The sequence below is a fragment of the Aquila chrysaetos genome, chromosome 9 (assembly GCF_900496995.4).
Source record: "Aquila chrysaetos chrysaetos chromosome 9, bAquChr1.4, whole genome shotgun sequence".
NCBI classification, from domain to species: domain Eukaryota; kingdom Metazoa; phylum Chordata; class Aves; order Accipitriformes; family Accipitridae; genus Aquila; species Aquila chrysaetos.
The window spans coordinates 38,276,415-38,290,777 of record NC_044012.1 but is presented as its reverse complement, the minus strand read 5'-3'; the positions used below and the strand labels follow the sequence as shown (position 1 = coordinate 38,290,777).

The 14,363-nt window shown below is 45.1% G+C and overlaps 1 protein-coding gene across 1 annotated transcript; it reads right to left on the bottom strand.

Annotated features, from left to right (window-relative positions):
* Positions 1 to 2,641: 2,641 nt before the first annotated feature.
* Positions 2,642 to 5,621, bottom strand: CLDN5 (claudin 5). The gene has a single exon (XM_030026403.2). The coding sequence runs from the start codon at positions 5,508 to 5,510 to the stop codon at positions 4,860 to 4,862; it is 651 nt and encodes a 216-aa protein (XP_029882263.1). The 5' UTR covers positions 5,511 to 5,621; the 3' UTR covers positions 2,642 to 4,859.
* Between the last annotated feature and the right edge of the window lie 8,742 nt (positions 5,622 to 14,363).

Here is a 14,363-nt window from a genome sequence, read left to right as displayed (position 1 = left end):
GTTGCTATGGGAGGTTTTATCAATGACGCAGTGGTTGAAATTGTCCTTTTCTTATAACTGAAGGTTGTGGTAGGAAGAAGGGGTTTTCTAGTTCTTGCAGAGAATCAGCAAGGAACAGTCTGGAACAGACACACGCACACACATGCACATGCACAAAGGTCTGATCAAAATAAGAATGATAGAACTCAGTTACTTCCAAAATATAAATATGAGGCCCTGTTGAGGCTCTGCTTTTGGAATGATTTATCCTATCACAATCAGTCTACAGGTAAAACAAATGCTATATTGGACCTGAAATGAGAATTTACCTGCTATCTCCCGATTAATACAGCAGAAATAATTTGCTCTGTCTTACCAAGTAGACTTACAAAAGCAAATCCTCAAACATGTGTACTTAATTGTTTTCTTCTTTAGTATACAAAACAAAAAAATCATGCATTGTGGGTATCATCTGATGCTGAATACTGCATTAATATATTGCTGAATATATGCATGAATATGGTACTTGTATGTGGCATATGGCTTCTGACAGGCGGGATTCTCATTTAGCATTACAGATGTATATAGAGCAGTCTCAGTTTGAGGAAAGTAGGTTTAAGAGACTATTTACCTGCATTTGTGGTTTGGAAGATGGCCAAGGAAAAAGAGCAAATTCCCTGCATAATATTTGATCAGGGAATAGATTTATCAATAAACATCTGGAGCTATAGTGGTTTCTCACTCTAAGAGTAAAATGTTTCAGTATGTTCCAAAGACCAGATGCCCAACAAACATCATTGTACAGGAAAAGGAAATATTTCCTTAAACATCCTGCAGCAAACGTGACTGATTGAGCTTCCTTTTCCCTCTGCCTGGTGCATTTCCCTTCTTTGCACAGACAGGATTTAACCAGATTTGCAGGGTATGAACTGCAGGTTACTTTCAAATTCATAACTATGAAATGGTTCGTTTAGCAGGACAAAGGCCAAGCCGGCAAACACCCTTTTTCCAGCTCAGCATGTGCATAGCAATGGGAGGGTGGCAAGGAGCTTTTGTTAATCTCAACCGAGCTGGCAAGAATGCTGCAAAATGAAGTCTTTGAAGATGTTTTTTCTTCATTTTTAAAGCAACAGTTTGTTAGAAAAGCTTGAAAATCTTAAAAAAAAAAAAAAAAAAAATCTGCAAAATATTGAAAGACTTCCCTGGCAGTCATACAACTTAGGCAAATTTCCCCATTAGCAATTAGCCTCTATAGTTTCCTTTAACAGTCATTTTTTTCACAGGTTCTGTTCTGACACATCTGTGAAAATGTTTTTGCCCAGCTTGAACGCACTTTTAAAAAAAAATGGGTGGCAGAAAGGATTAGGGTATCAGGTCAGACTGGGACTGATCCAAGGTGCAGCAGGGTTTTTTTCCTTTTAGTTTAAACGTGTAGGAATTGAAAGCTTAAAAAACTTCATGCTTAGAGCTGTTCTCAAAGTAGTTGGGACTCACACTCCACTTCCTAATGTGCTCACATCACAAGACCAACCGCCAGTACTTGCTCTTTTGTCTGAGGCTTCAGTGGAGAGCTGAGATGCTGACTGCTCTGCAAAGGAGCAGTCCTTCCTTCTTCCCCAGAGGTGACCCAGCTCTCCCGCCCAAAGGTAGCCCAGGTAAGGGTTGCCCGTTGGGCACCAATGACACACCCTGTCTTCCTGAGCCCAAACAATCCCATGCCTTTCACAAAAAACAGTAACCCTGTTCAGGGATTGGTTTAGATGTTTTTATTTTTATGTGAAATCATAAATACAAAATAAAAATAGTAAACAAGTGCTATAGATTTCTTTTTTCATTGGGATGAGGTTCAGGCCTGATCCTGAGCACTTCCAAGTCTTAAAGTTCAGGACTAGGTCTTTGTTCTTGGAAAACAAAACATAGCAAAAACCAAGTAAGACTTTTACCCTGAAGCCAGTGACGTCAATAACAGCATTCTCTCGGGTTATTTTTTAAAGCACAGCAACAAGTAAGTATACCAAAGGATGAGATTAAATATAAAAATATTTTTAAAAATGGGCCCCACTTCCTGCTAGTATTGTTGGGCGCTGCCCCACTGACCTCAGCAAAACCTTGTTACATCAGCAGTGAGTTATCTTTTCAGTAGGATGATGCTGTGTTTACTAGTACATACACAGTTAGCGCTGGCTTCTTCCAAGAGGTCTTGTGTAATTGTTTCAGATTTTGGTTATAAGAGGATCCAGCCCTGCCGTGACACAAAGCTACATATCAAGAAATTTGGCTTGTTAAAAAATTTCCCTTCTCAGATGTGTGTTTCCCTCCCTCTCCCCAAGACACCAGTTTTGATTTGATTTTAAATGCTAGTGATGCACTGCCCAGAAAGATTTCATCTTTTGGTCAGAGCCCAAATCCTGCAGCACTTCTGAAGGCTGTACAGTATAGATACACATGTAGGCATGTCTGTCGGTGGGGGTTGTTTTTTAGTTCTTGAATTTGAGACAAGAGAGAGTAAGGTCCAGGATTTGGGCTAATATTTGTTGACTCGTTTGTTAGACACAAGAGAGCTGAGTGAAGGTGTAGTGTGCCTATGGGCTGGGTGATGAACAGTTGGACATTATCATTTAAAATAAAGTAACCATGAAACAAATAAAGGCACCAAACCACATAACAAGCCAACTTTGGTAGATTTCTTGCAAAATATATGCATTTAAATACATTTACAGTTTACAAGGTTACATTGTTTAAAAAAAAAGTTGCAATGATGAAATACGGAATATTTCATTCTTGTACCAAAACTACATATCACATCATAACAACAATATTATAGCTTTTATTTAAATGCAGACAGTATAAGAACTGCACCTCTTTATAGAACAACACTAGTTCTAGACATATTGCTCTGCTTTTGTATTCTCTGATGGGCTCAGACCCTGCAATTTATGTGTTTAAAAATAAAAGCAGTTATCTTTAAAAGGGTGAATCGTGCTCAATATTCAACATCAAAATTTCCAGGGGCAAGGCTTTAGTCTTTTATTCAGGTCTGTGTACATATTGATACCACCGGGGTTTTAAGCTTGCTAAGCAAGGCAAGAATACAGTCGGTGTAAATCTGTCACAAACCCACAGTTATGGTTAGTCCATAAGTCTCGGCGTTATCAGAAAGTTGTAAGAGTTAATGCTCAGGTTAGGTGTGCACTGTATTGCTACGTGGTTGTGAGGCACCCACGAGGCTGTAGCGTTGTGCTTTGAGGAATATAAACGGCACATTTCCTCGCTAACTCTTGGCAGAAATCTTATGGCGATACAGATGCTGCCACGGTTTGTAGCAGAATTCTGTGTTGATTTAAAAGTACAAGCAATTCTCATGGAAAAGTATCGCACCACCCCTTAACCCCTCCTTTTAAAAAAGTTTGTCTCTGCAGTGTAGAATGGAAAGGTGTATGCTAATATTCCAGGCTGTGGCAAAGTTTATTTAGCAGGTGTCAAGCTCAGAAAATGAGAGTTCTGTTACCCAGAGCATCTTCCTTCCAGTCTGCACAGTGTTACCAGTGCAATATGGAGGAGCTGAGAGCTGAGACCCATGACTTCAGATCTCCTGATTAGCCTGCATAAAGTCTCAGTCAAGATATTTGGTAAAACTCTCCTAGCGATTTCTTTGCCCAATTTGGTAAATGAAGGAAAGCACATGTTAACAAAATTATGGTGAAGAGCCAACCCAGTGCACATCCAACTGAACACACAATTCAAAATTGGCAGCAAGTGGGGCTTGGCAAGAAGGCCATGAAAGCCATCCATACCGCCAACCATCAACATCTGAGGCAATTTTTATGTTTCCAGTCTCCTGTAGTGCAGATGAGAGGATGCAGAGGGATGCCCCGCTGGAGCCAGACATACAAAGATGGCAATCTCTGAATCTAGTCCTCTGGTAATTCTGGCAATGAGTTCATATTCAAGTAAAAACAGAATAGAAGCTGATGAAGGAGAAGGGATGAAGAACCTCAAGGGGCCACCTAGTGTAATCTGGTTTGTACTCCACTGAATGACTGCAACTACCTGAAATGCCTTTCAGAGGTCTCAGACGCACAGACAGACGAATGCGCTTATCAAGACAATCAAATACCCTTCTCCAAACAGTTACTTGCCTGTGGGATTAAGGACCAAGGTTAGTATCACGCTTTAGACAGAATCCCTAGTTTAGTTGCCCGACTAGAAGAATAAAAACCCCCTAACCAGTGAAAGTCCCAGCAGGAACAGCCAGATGCACGTTCTCAGGAGAGAAAAGGAAGAAGGGAAGCTTCTCCTCGGCGACAGTGCACACCTGATGGCCCGGTCCCACCAGCCAGGCGATGCCCCGAGAGGCACCAGCAGCAAGAGCGGGCGCGAAAGTACTCACAAGTCTCTCAGGGTAACACCGGGGAAGGGCCGGGAGCCGGGCGGGCAGGCGGCGGCGGCGGCGGAGCCCGGACGGGGCGTCCCGGCAGACGCCGCCGCGGCTCGCCCGGGCTCCTCGGTTCTCCCCGCCGCTGCCCCGGGCCGGGGAGACGCTGGTTCGGCTGCGCTGTGCGGCCGCGGAGGGTTTTGCTCGCCCCGGCACCGCGGGCGGTGAGTACCGGGTCTCCGGCGGCACCGAGCGCGGCGCTGCCCGCAGCGGAGCGGCCAGACCCGCCGGGGAGCCGGGCTGGCGGTCGGCGGGGCGCTGCCCTGCCTAGGGCTGCCGCTTTACGGGGGTCCCCGTTAAGAAGAGACTCTAGGCAGGGGAGCGCCGGAGCTCACCGCAGACGCTCCCGGCGCGGTGCCGAGTGCCGGCCGGCGGAGCGCGGCAGCGCCGGCTCGCAGCCGTCTGTCCGTGTCCCCGCAGGGCCGGGGGAGCGGGGCGGCCCCGCTCAGACGTAGTTCTTCTTGTCGTACTCGCCGTTGGAGGTGGGCCGCCGCGGCGCCGAGTACTTGACGGGGAAGGAGGTCTCGTCGCGCTGGGAGCAGGAGCAGCAGCAGATGAGGCAGCCCCCGAAGAGCAGCAGGGCCGTGGCCGCCCAGCCGATGTAGAGCGCGGCCCCCATCTCCCGCTTCTGGGACGGCGGCACGGTGGGGTCGTAGAAGTCGCTGATGACGATGTTGGCGAACCAGCAGAGCGGGACGAGGACCAGGACCCCGCAGAGGATGTAGATGGCCCCGCCGGCGATCACGATGCGGGACTTCATCTTGCCGGGCCGGATGCAGTTGGTGCACTGCGCGCCCACCACGGTCACCATCAGGGCCACCAGCCCCAGCAGCGCCACGATGACGGTGAGCGCCCGGCCCGCCTGCACCTCGGGCGGCAGCGCCAGGATGGAGTCGTACACCTTGCACTGCATCTGCCCCGTGCTCTGCACCACGCAGTTCATCCACAGCCCCTCCCAGATGGTCTGCGCCACCACGATGTTCACGTCGATGAAGGCCGACACCTGCCACATGGGCAGCCCGCAGGCCAGGATCACTCCCACCCAGCCCAGGATGCCCAGCCCCAGTCCCAAAATCTCCAGCGCCGCCGAAGTCATGCTGCCGCCGCTGCCCCACCAAAGCCTCCGGAGAAAGGACGGCGCGCCGGCTCTGCACCACTCGCCCCCGGGCAGCTGCCGATCCGGCTCTGAGCGCCGCCGGCCCCGGGCAGGGCTATATGAGGAGCCGCAGGGCGCCCTCCCACCGCCCTCCCTCCCTCCCGCCCGGCCCGGCCCGGCCCTTCCCTTCCCCGCGGAGGGGGGGCTCGCACGGCCAGCGGTGGGCGGGCGGCAGCAAGGCCCGGGGCCGGGGCTGCGCCCCGGGGGCGGGGGCGCGGGGTCCCCCCCCCCCCCGCTGCTCGCGGCTGCCGTGGGGCTCCCGCCGGAGCCGGGGAGACGTCCTTCTGCTCGCCCCGGCCCCCGGCCGCGGGAGGAGCCCGCAGGGACGCTGCCCGCTCCCAGTTAAGAGTGGGGCTGGAGGAACCTCGTCCCGGATTTCGGCCGCTCAGACTTCTTCCTCCTAGCGCCGTTATCTGTGTATTTCCGACTTACTGATATCGTCCGCAGCCAGACCTTCGGAGAGGTCTTGCCAATGCAGGCACCCAGCCGTGTGGACGTGCCTATTATCAAGCCTAATTGATCATCTCCCAGAAGACTGAGCGTACCGACTGACCTGCATCTCTCTCTCTTGCACACTGTGACAGGCAAAAGTGTAAGCAAGCACCACCAAACGTCTCAGGAATCACCCTGAAAATGAATGAGCTTTGAATACAGGATCTGCACATCATCTGTCGGTACCAGTAGCCAGATTCTTAATTCGGTCCAGGAAGAATACTCGCTCTTAGCTTACACCAGGCATGAAACTCCATTCCTTTTGATACGGGAGCCAAGAGCAAGGCATACTATTTAAATATGTAGCCACAAAGATTTCAAACTTCGCTTTACTGTTTTAACTGCTAAGTACATTTCAAATCCTTATGGTGTGTCCATGAGTTAAGTTCCCATATCAAAAAGAGTGTATTTGCAAGAGGTTTCGTCATCAGGCCACGCAGGCATTGTAATTACTACAGTCTCTTCATGGACCACTGGCGTTTTGGATTGTTCTTGCAAAGAAACCTTGGTTCAACCCTTGCAGGCCAACAGCAGCTTACAGCCCCCCCAGGCTAGCAGACGGCAGCGAGAGTTTGTGATATGAATGCTGCTGTTACAGCTGCAGTAGAAGGAGAACAGACCTCACTGCCTCAGCACTCACAAGGAGCTGTGGTCCAGTGGCTTTCCACTGGGTGCCCTGAGAAAGCCTTCTTTTGATTTAAACCGGGGTTGTTTTGGTTTGTCTTAAATAAGTTTAAATGTTTTAGACAAAATTGAAAGTTATGTTCACACCGACTTTTGAACTGCTTTGGCTAGATTTGGTTTCAGTTAGCCCAAAGCATCCTTCTAGTGTAAAGGAGATCAGAGTTTAAAATAACACATTTCCTGCCCCTATGTAAGCAGTTTTCTCTGTTGTACTGTAATTTACAGCATGTATTATGGCATGCAGAGATTTGTGATGGAAATATTAAGACTGATAAGAATGCAGCATGAATGGAAAAGTCCATGTGTGAAGCAGAAGCAGCAGAAGAAATGATAAGCAAAGGTTAAAGGAATCACATGCATCGACAGCTGAGGAAATGACTGATGGGTTAACACTGAACAATGCCCTGCTTACATCCTGACAGTGGCACTGATGACTCTTCTGCAGAGGACCCCAGCGCTGGTACAGGAGGATGGCCTCAAGGTCGCAGTGCACTGGATGTGGCCTTTCACTACTTCTGTTTTTCCAACCAAAAGACAAACTATAGCCATAAGACACCCAAAAAAAGAAGCAGAAGAACATCAGCAGCTTGTGAATTGTCATGGTGTGGACGTGCTGACACATGACGACTGCAGCCTTCCATTGATTATCTCTGCCTGAGGAGCTGTAAACATTTCTAGCATGGAAAATGTCTTCCTAACAGAGGCTGCCTGGTAAATGGAGTTAAGAGGAGTTATCTCCTCTTCCAGCTGTATATGAAATACATACAGTTTACTTCAATTATTTAAAACTGTAAATTCCAGTGTGCAAGTCCAGAAGGAATGTGTGACTGGGGCTGTGCAGTCTGTCAAACTGAGGCTGCTTGCAATCACTCAGAAAAGTCCTTGGTGTCAGGGAGAGGAGAATGTGCAAAAGCACCAGCCACAGAGACAGAGATATCTCAGAGGTGAACAGGAAGAAACCCAGAACACAGGCTGAAACTGCCTAACATCTGTATTTATGATGATAATAATGATTATATAGAAAACAGCACAGAAGAACAATTAAAAAAGGGGGGAGAAATGCCAGTTATCTTAGCCCATAAGCACAGGAAAGCCCCACCCTTGCCACTTGCCCGGGAGCACGGAACTCTGAATTTCCTCCGATAAATGGCCTGTGTGTGCTCCTGTGCCGACTGGGAGGCACTCATGGGGCCTGTGCAGCTGCCTGGGTCTTTGGGCTGAGGAGGGAAACCTGCACATGGCTTGTTTTAGCTCTGCAACCCTCACGCCACCTTCTCTTGCTACCTGTTACCGAGCAACTGATTCCTACAAATCACTTAATCCAAGGCAATTATTTCTCTGGGGAAATACATGCTTAATAATAACAGGGTGGATGAAACTTTCTGCTTAGAGGCATTTCCATTCCTGGTATTTCACCTTCGTCTGTTTGTTTCTTTTCCTTACCCCAGATACTAGCTTTTATCCTGGCTACTGGCAACAACCTCCATCTTTAATTACTCTACTCCCTGATCCAGAAAGTGAGTCTGTTGCACAAACTACCTTTAATGAGCCCATCGGTGCAAGATGCTTACTGGTCTGCTTACTTGACTTACTGGTAACTTGACTGGGGGGCCTGAGGACCCCATCAGCTTTAGCACATTGTGGCTTCTGGTGGTGTTAATGTCACAACACCGGGAAGTAATTTAAACTCCCAGAAATGAAAAGGTTCTAATTTCTTAAAAGGAAACAAAAATCAGCATGATGTTTTACTTGGGATGTTAAGTAAGGAAATCGCTGCTTATCAATTAAATACTTGCTGGTAAAGTCTGGATTCCTTTAAATTCAAAGGTGTGGTGTTCTTGCAGCAAAGTAACTCATTAGCAAATGACTGATAATGTCGTTACATGTATTACTGCTCCAGCTATGTATTTATTAAATTATTCTAGGGGGGATACATAGGGGGGCTTTGCAGCCTGTGAAAATGGGCGGAAGTGGTATTCAAGCTGAGAACAATTGCACAGAAGCCATGCTATAGCAAGAGGGGCTTTGGGATTAGAGGTGATTGTGTTTTCACTCTTTTCCTGACATAATCAGGACAAATACCAGGCGCAGAGTTGCTGGGAGGGCTGCTAAGGGAGGTCCAGGCTCTTACCAGCATTGGTTGTTGTGGTGTATGAGCCCTGTACCATTGCACAGAACTGCTGTGCCCAGCCCTCTGGTCTTGCTAGGGCTTTGCTCGGCCCTGAAGCATCCCACCAGCAATGTTTAGATAGATTTGCCTTTTGGGACCTGAAATGTAGTCTGCAGAGCATGCTTGGTTTATAACTTGTGGAGTGTCCCTTACCTATGTGCTTCTACTCCTTCTCATTCCTAAAATGTTAACCATCTGGAAGACAGAGAAGAAAATTACATTTGGCATCAAGCTTATGCACAAACCTAGTATTGTTTGTGTGAATAAGACAGAGTATGAGTCAAAAGATGAATTAAAAGCCCAGTGATCTCAAGACAGCTCACCATAACTTTTGGGTCAGACAGAAGCAAAGGTGAAGAATCAGGAATCCTATTAGAGACAGATTTTGTGCCATATTTTGTCTTCTAATTAGTGCTGAAATAAAGGCAAGGAGATTTCCAAATACAGAGGTGTTAGGAAGGGGCTGTTCTTTATTTAGAAAGCTTGAGCTTTCTCAGTGAGAATTAATCCTTTCTGAATCATCCTTTAAAATGCAACTGGTTTTCCCAAGGGAAGAGATTTAGCTGGAGCTTGAGTGCACATACCATCTTCCACAGTAAGATAGGCCTCCATGAAGTTCCTGCATGTCAGCAGAGCCAACATGTCTTCAGATCAGTGTGACACATCAGAAGACTGGCACGTAGGAATGATTCCTTGTCAAATGAGCAGGTTATTACAAAATGAAAGTGCACAATTTCACCACAGGTTTTATCTCAAGATCATTTCTTTTGAAAACAAGCTGAAATGCTTAACATGAAATTGTCACTTCCTCTCTTAGTTCATCTTTTGAACAAAGAGAAGCAGTGATTTAAAAGCCACACCAGAATTTTGCAAGAGGGACCAGTAATGCTCTATGACTGGTGCTAATGACGTAGGATCCAACACCCTTTTTAGTACAAGTGTTGCTGCTGCCCTTCAGGGTTGAGAAATGGATGCCCACACTACTCTTCCCTCTCTGTGGTGATGCGACAAGACTCGTGTAAAAGGAAGGAAGGAAACAGATACACGTAGTTGGAAAAACAGTGAAAGAGGTTACAAATCTGCTTCCAGCCTTCATATATTTTCTGCTGTATATCCCTTTCCAAACAAAGTTGCATAGCCCTGTATCAGTCTTTGCACTTGACACACACCCTCTGCCTGGGCTTTTTTTTTGTGAACTGCCCACTGGCACTGCCAGGGAGCCAGGAGCAGGGGGTTCTGGCTGGGCTACCCATGGTGGGAATACTGAGACAGTGTTACAAGTGCTTTCCTCACACAATGAAGAAATTAATTGTGCTAAACCATCATTAGAACTGAGTTCCTCCCTGCTTGAATTCCACTACGCACAAACCTCTGGATCAGCATTTGAAACTTCCCCTTGGTTGGAATTGATCTTTGTGTCTCGATGTCTTACTAAAGCACCCCCCTGACAGGAACTTTTCCAGTCACCACTGTCAGGACCAGCTGGGCTGCACTGGTGAGCTGCTGTGCACCTAACTCTTCAGCACCTTGTTTTCTGAATTTGGCTTTCGAGTGGATACTGAGGTGTCACTGGACAGCCATAACCCTCTGTTCATGGCATTTCAGGGCGGCGGCTATGGTGAGCTGTGGCCCTTTCTCAAAGCTTAGAATGTCCCAGCTGTAGATGAGCATCTAAACAGCCTGATCATCCCACTTGCCAAGAGATCACACTGAACGTATGCTTAGGCCATGTCACTTCAAATACTTCTCTTTAATGCTATGGGCAGCTCTTGAGGATGTATTAAAGTTTGGACAGGCGGGGGGGGGGGAAAGCTATAGGAAATATACATTGTTTCATGCCTAAGGGTCCATTCTATGTCATGTTTCCTATCAGGAGAGCTGTAGTTTAATTTTGTCCTCTTTCAAAGTTAGCCTCCTTCCACAGATTGTGGTGTACCAGGATCCTGGTAGATCTCTTTCCCATGTAATTGTTGGGAAATCACATCAGATGTCATTTTCTAAAGAACAGCGTCAGCAAGGACAAATGCCATTGTTTTAAATATACCTCGCAGATGTTGAAAGTAATTAGTGAAGACATGACCATGAAGTTACTGAAAATTGTTCAGGGCTAGCGATAGGAAACATACTACATTTATCTAGTTCCCCAGGAAATTTATGTTCCTGGGAACACGCGAGAGGTTTGGGACACCCGATTATGGGAGTGATTAATTCTCAGCAGAGCTGTCCCTATTCTTAACAAGATATATCTGAGAGAAGCCCCGTCTCTGGGGGAATAGCATGCATCTGTTTTGTCAATCCTGGTTCCCTTCATAAAAGTGAAGTTGATTTCCAGTAAGAGGAAAGGATGGCTTATTCCAGAGAAAATTTTTAAGTTCTTCTTGCTGCTGCTTTGTTGCCATAATTAGCATCTTGAAAAGGTGGGCTTGTGTGTGCTTATAAATGCAAAAGAAACACTTCTATTCCTCTGAGACTGCTATACTTCAAATATAATCTTCGGTTCCTGTAGTGCATCACAAAAAATGTGGTGGGTTTTTTTTTTTTTTTTCAGCAAGGGAAAATACTTATCTGTTGCAGATTTTCTTATCGATTACTAAATAGTTTGCAAGGTAGCTTGTGTCAATAAATCCTGGTGCATCCACAGATACTGGTTTCCTGTTCGTACACTACCAGAGCTCCAGCTCTGAGCTGCACGCTTCAAAAAGGCTCAGCAGTGAGACCAGCTTTCAGTGGACCTGACATTTCCGATTCCCAATGCAGCATGTCTGCAAAAACACAGAAAATTTGAGATGTTAGAATGGTTCACCCCATTAGTGATTCCATAGATAAAGCACTACACAGAAGAGTATTTTGATCAAATCACCAGTTTACCAAATACAAACAAAGAATGGGAAATTCGCCCTTAAATTTCTGTCTATCACCACACCCAAATACTAAAATTAGCCCAGGGAATATCTAAATGACGGTATCCGACATTCACACTAGTTATGTTCAAAGTACTTTTTCTCTGGCAATCATTTAGAAGAGAATGTCACCCACAGTGTGTAGCTCATATATATTTATTTCTAAAAGGTTTGGTCCTGGAGCCGTGTACTGTAATTTAGCACAGCATACACAAATATTCTGAATCAAACACAAATCTTATGGAAATGAAAAGGATTTATGCATATGCTTAAGAATAAGTTGTTTAACCAGGACTTGAGTAATTTTATCTCCAGGGAAGATTGGGAGATCTTCAAGATGCTCAGTGTCTTACAGTAGTGGGCCAGTATCTCCACGAATTGCTCTTACAGCGCAGCCATTACAGCAATCACACATAATTTTAGGCTCAAATTCCAAATATTTAGCTATGTGAGCAACAGACTTGATTGAAAGAAAATCAAATTAAAAGGGATCTCATAACTGAAAAGAGACAGTTTCATTTTGTCTAAGCAGCATATCTTTTTTTTTTTTTTTTTTAAATTTAATAGAAATAATGCCAAGGAACATGGGGTTGGTTTATGTATCAAAACTCAATTTAGTTTTCAGTTAAATGGTGATATTTATTTTATTATAATCAGTATCATACCATTTTCTCTGTTAAGGAGCAGAACAAAAGATACATAATGCCTTTTGCTGAATGGATGAGGTATTTCTAACTTGCTAAGACGTGACTCCACACAAAGTTAAGATTTGAATTCAAGGAAGGACTCTAATTATACTTTTGATAATGTAAACCTAGATGTATCAGGAACTTTTGTAAAAGGCATTTGAGCTTCCAAGGGAAGAATAAAACAAAATTCTTTCAGAAATAATAATAATCATGGGAATGAGTGATTCACAGTCAGACTGCTGTTCACTGCATTAACATTTCTAGACTATTTAACCATTTAGGAGGAACAGTGTTCTTCAATATGATTTCTCCTGTTTGCACCTCTGCTAATACCAGTGTGAAAAATAACAAATATGCAGTACATCTTTTGTGGGCATGCATTCTCTGTAGGCATCTGCAATACAGCATTTCTCAGTTGCATGCACCAAATAGTTCCAGTTCTGCTGCTCGGTGATCCTGCGTACTGCGGTTTCATAACAAGTCTCATAACAGGCTTCAAAAGTAACAAAAGTACATTTTTACCAAGTGCGTAATGCACTGTAAAACTCATTGTCACAGGATGCTCTTTAATGCCAAAAGTTGAGATGGGTTCAAAAACCAACAGGAAAAATTCATGGAAGAGAAAACTATCAAGATAAAACTTCTGGCTCAGGAAGCTGCTGAGCTCCAGATTGCCGGAAGCTGGGAGGATACACAGACACGGTACTACTTTTATCTTTTTCTAAGCATCTGCTACTGGGCACTGCAGAGGTAGGGCACTGGCTAGAATTGTCCTTTGCTCTTACCCGAAGTGCCCTTCCTTATATTACTTTATGGCATAATGGGACTGTTTGGGGAGGATTGTGACTTCCCTGAACATTTTGTGTGACAGTTGGTCAGCCATGACTTGGGAAAATTATTGGTATGTCTCAATAATGAGGCATTTGAAATTTCTGGAGAATGTTTCACCCATGGCACTAAATCCTGCCAAAGGAAAGGAGTGACAATCGTGGGAAAGCACTGACTTCCACTAGACTCTGCATTGATGCCAGTCTGTAGTTTGGCATCGTCCATGCTAATGTCTTACAATTTCTTCAAGTGCTAAATAGTTGTTTTTAATAGCAGTTTATGTGTGTAAAATATTGTGTGCATCACAATGTTCTAATTTAGTGAAAGAAAGAAAAACTGCCACTGTTGTTCCTTTGGTGATAGTACAAAACACCTACATGGATATCCATGGAATAATTTAAAATAAGACCTTAATTTCTAAAGAAGACTGAAATGCCACCTTTTAACTCCTCCAAAAAGGTGGTATATAACAGTACTTTGTGTTATAACATTACACTTTGTCCTAGGAAACGGAACTTGGTTGCACTTTCATTGGCTTTTATCTTGTTCTTACTTAGATCACATCAATGCTCGGTTGATAATACGAGCACAATGTGAATTAGCAAATAATGCCAGTCTGCCTTCAGCAGCATTTGTTTCACTTCCACATTTTCCTGTTGTGAGGTGCAACCGTTTGCTTAATGGATGGAAATACAGACAAAACAGAAATGTGCTTCTTGGTATTCAAAATTGTAATTCAAAAGATTTGCTGCTGGGTCACACATACAAACTGCCCTTTGCAAAATGTTCGGATGGATTACTAGGAACTTTCCTGAACCTAGTTCTTGCAGCTGGAAGGTTGGAAAAAGCCTTCCCTGAACTTCTGCTGATACTCTGTTTTAATCCTGTCAGTGTGGTATTGAGTGTTTGAGCTATGTAACACTGTTTCACCGTGACAAAGTGGTCTGGTTCTGTGATCTGGCTGCAGGTATCAGTTACACTATAGGTTTATGTCTGCTGGAGTCCCTGATACCTCAGAGAGCTTGCTGGC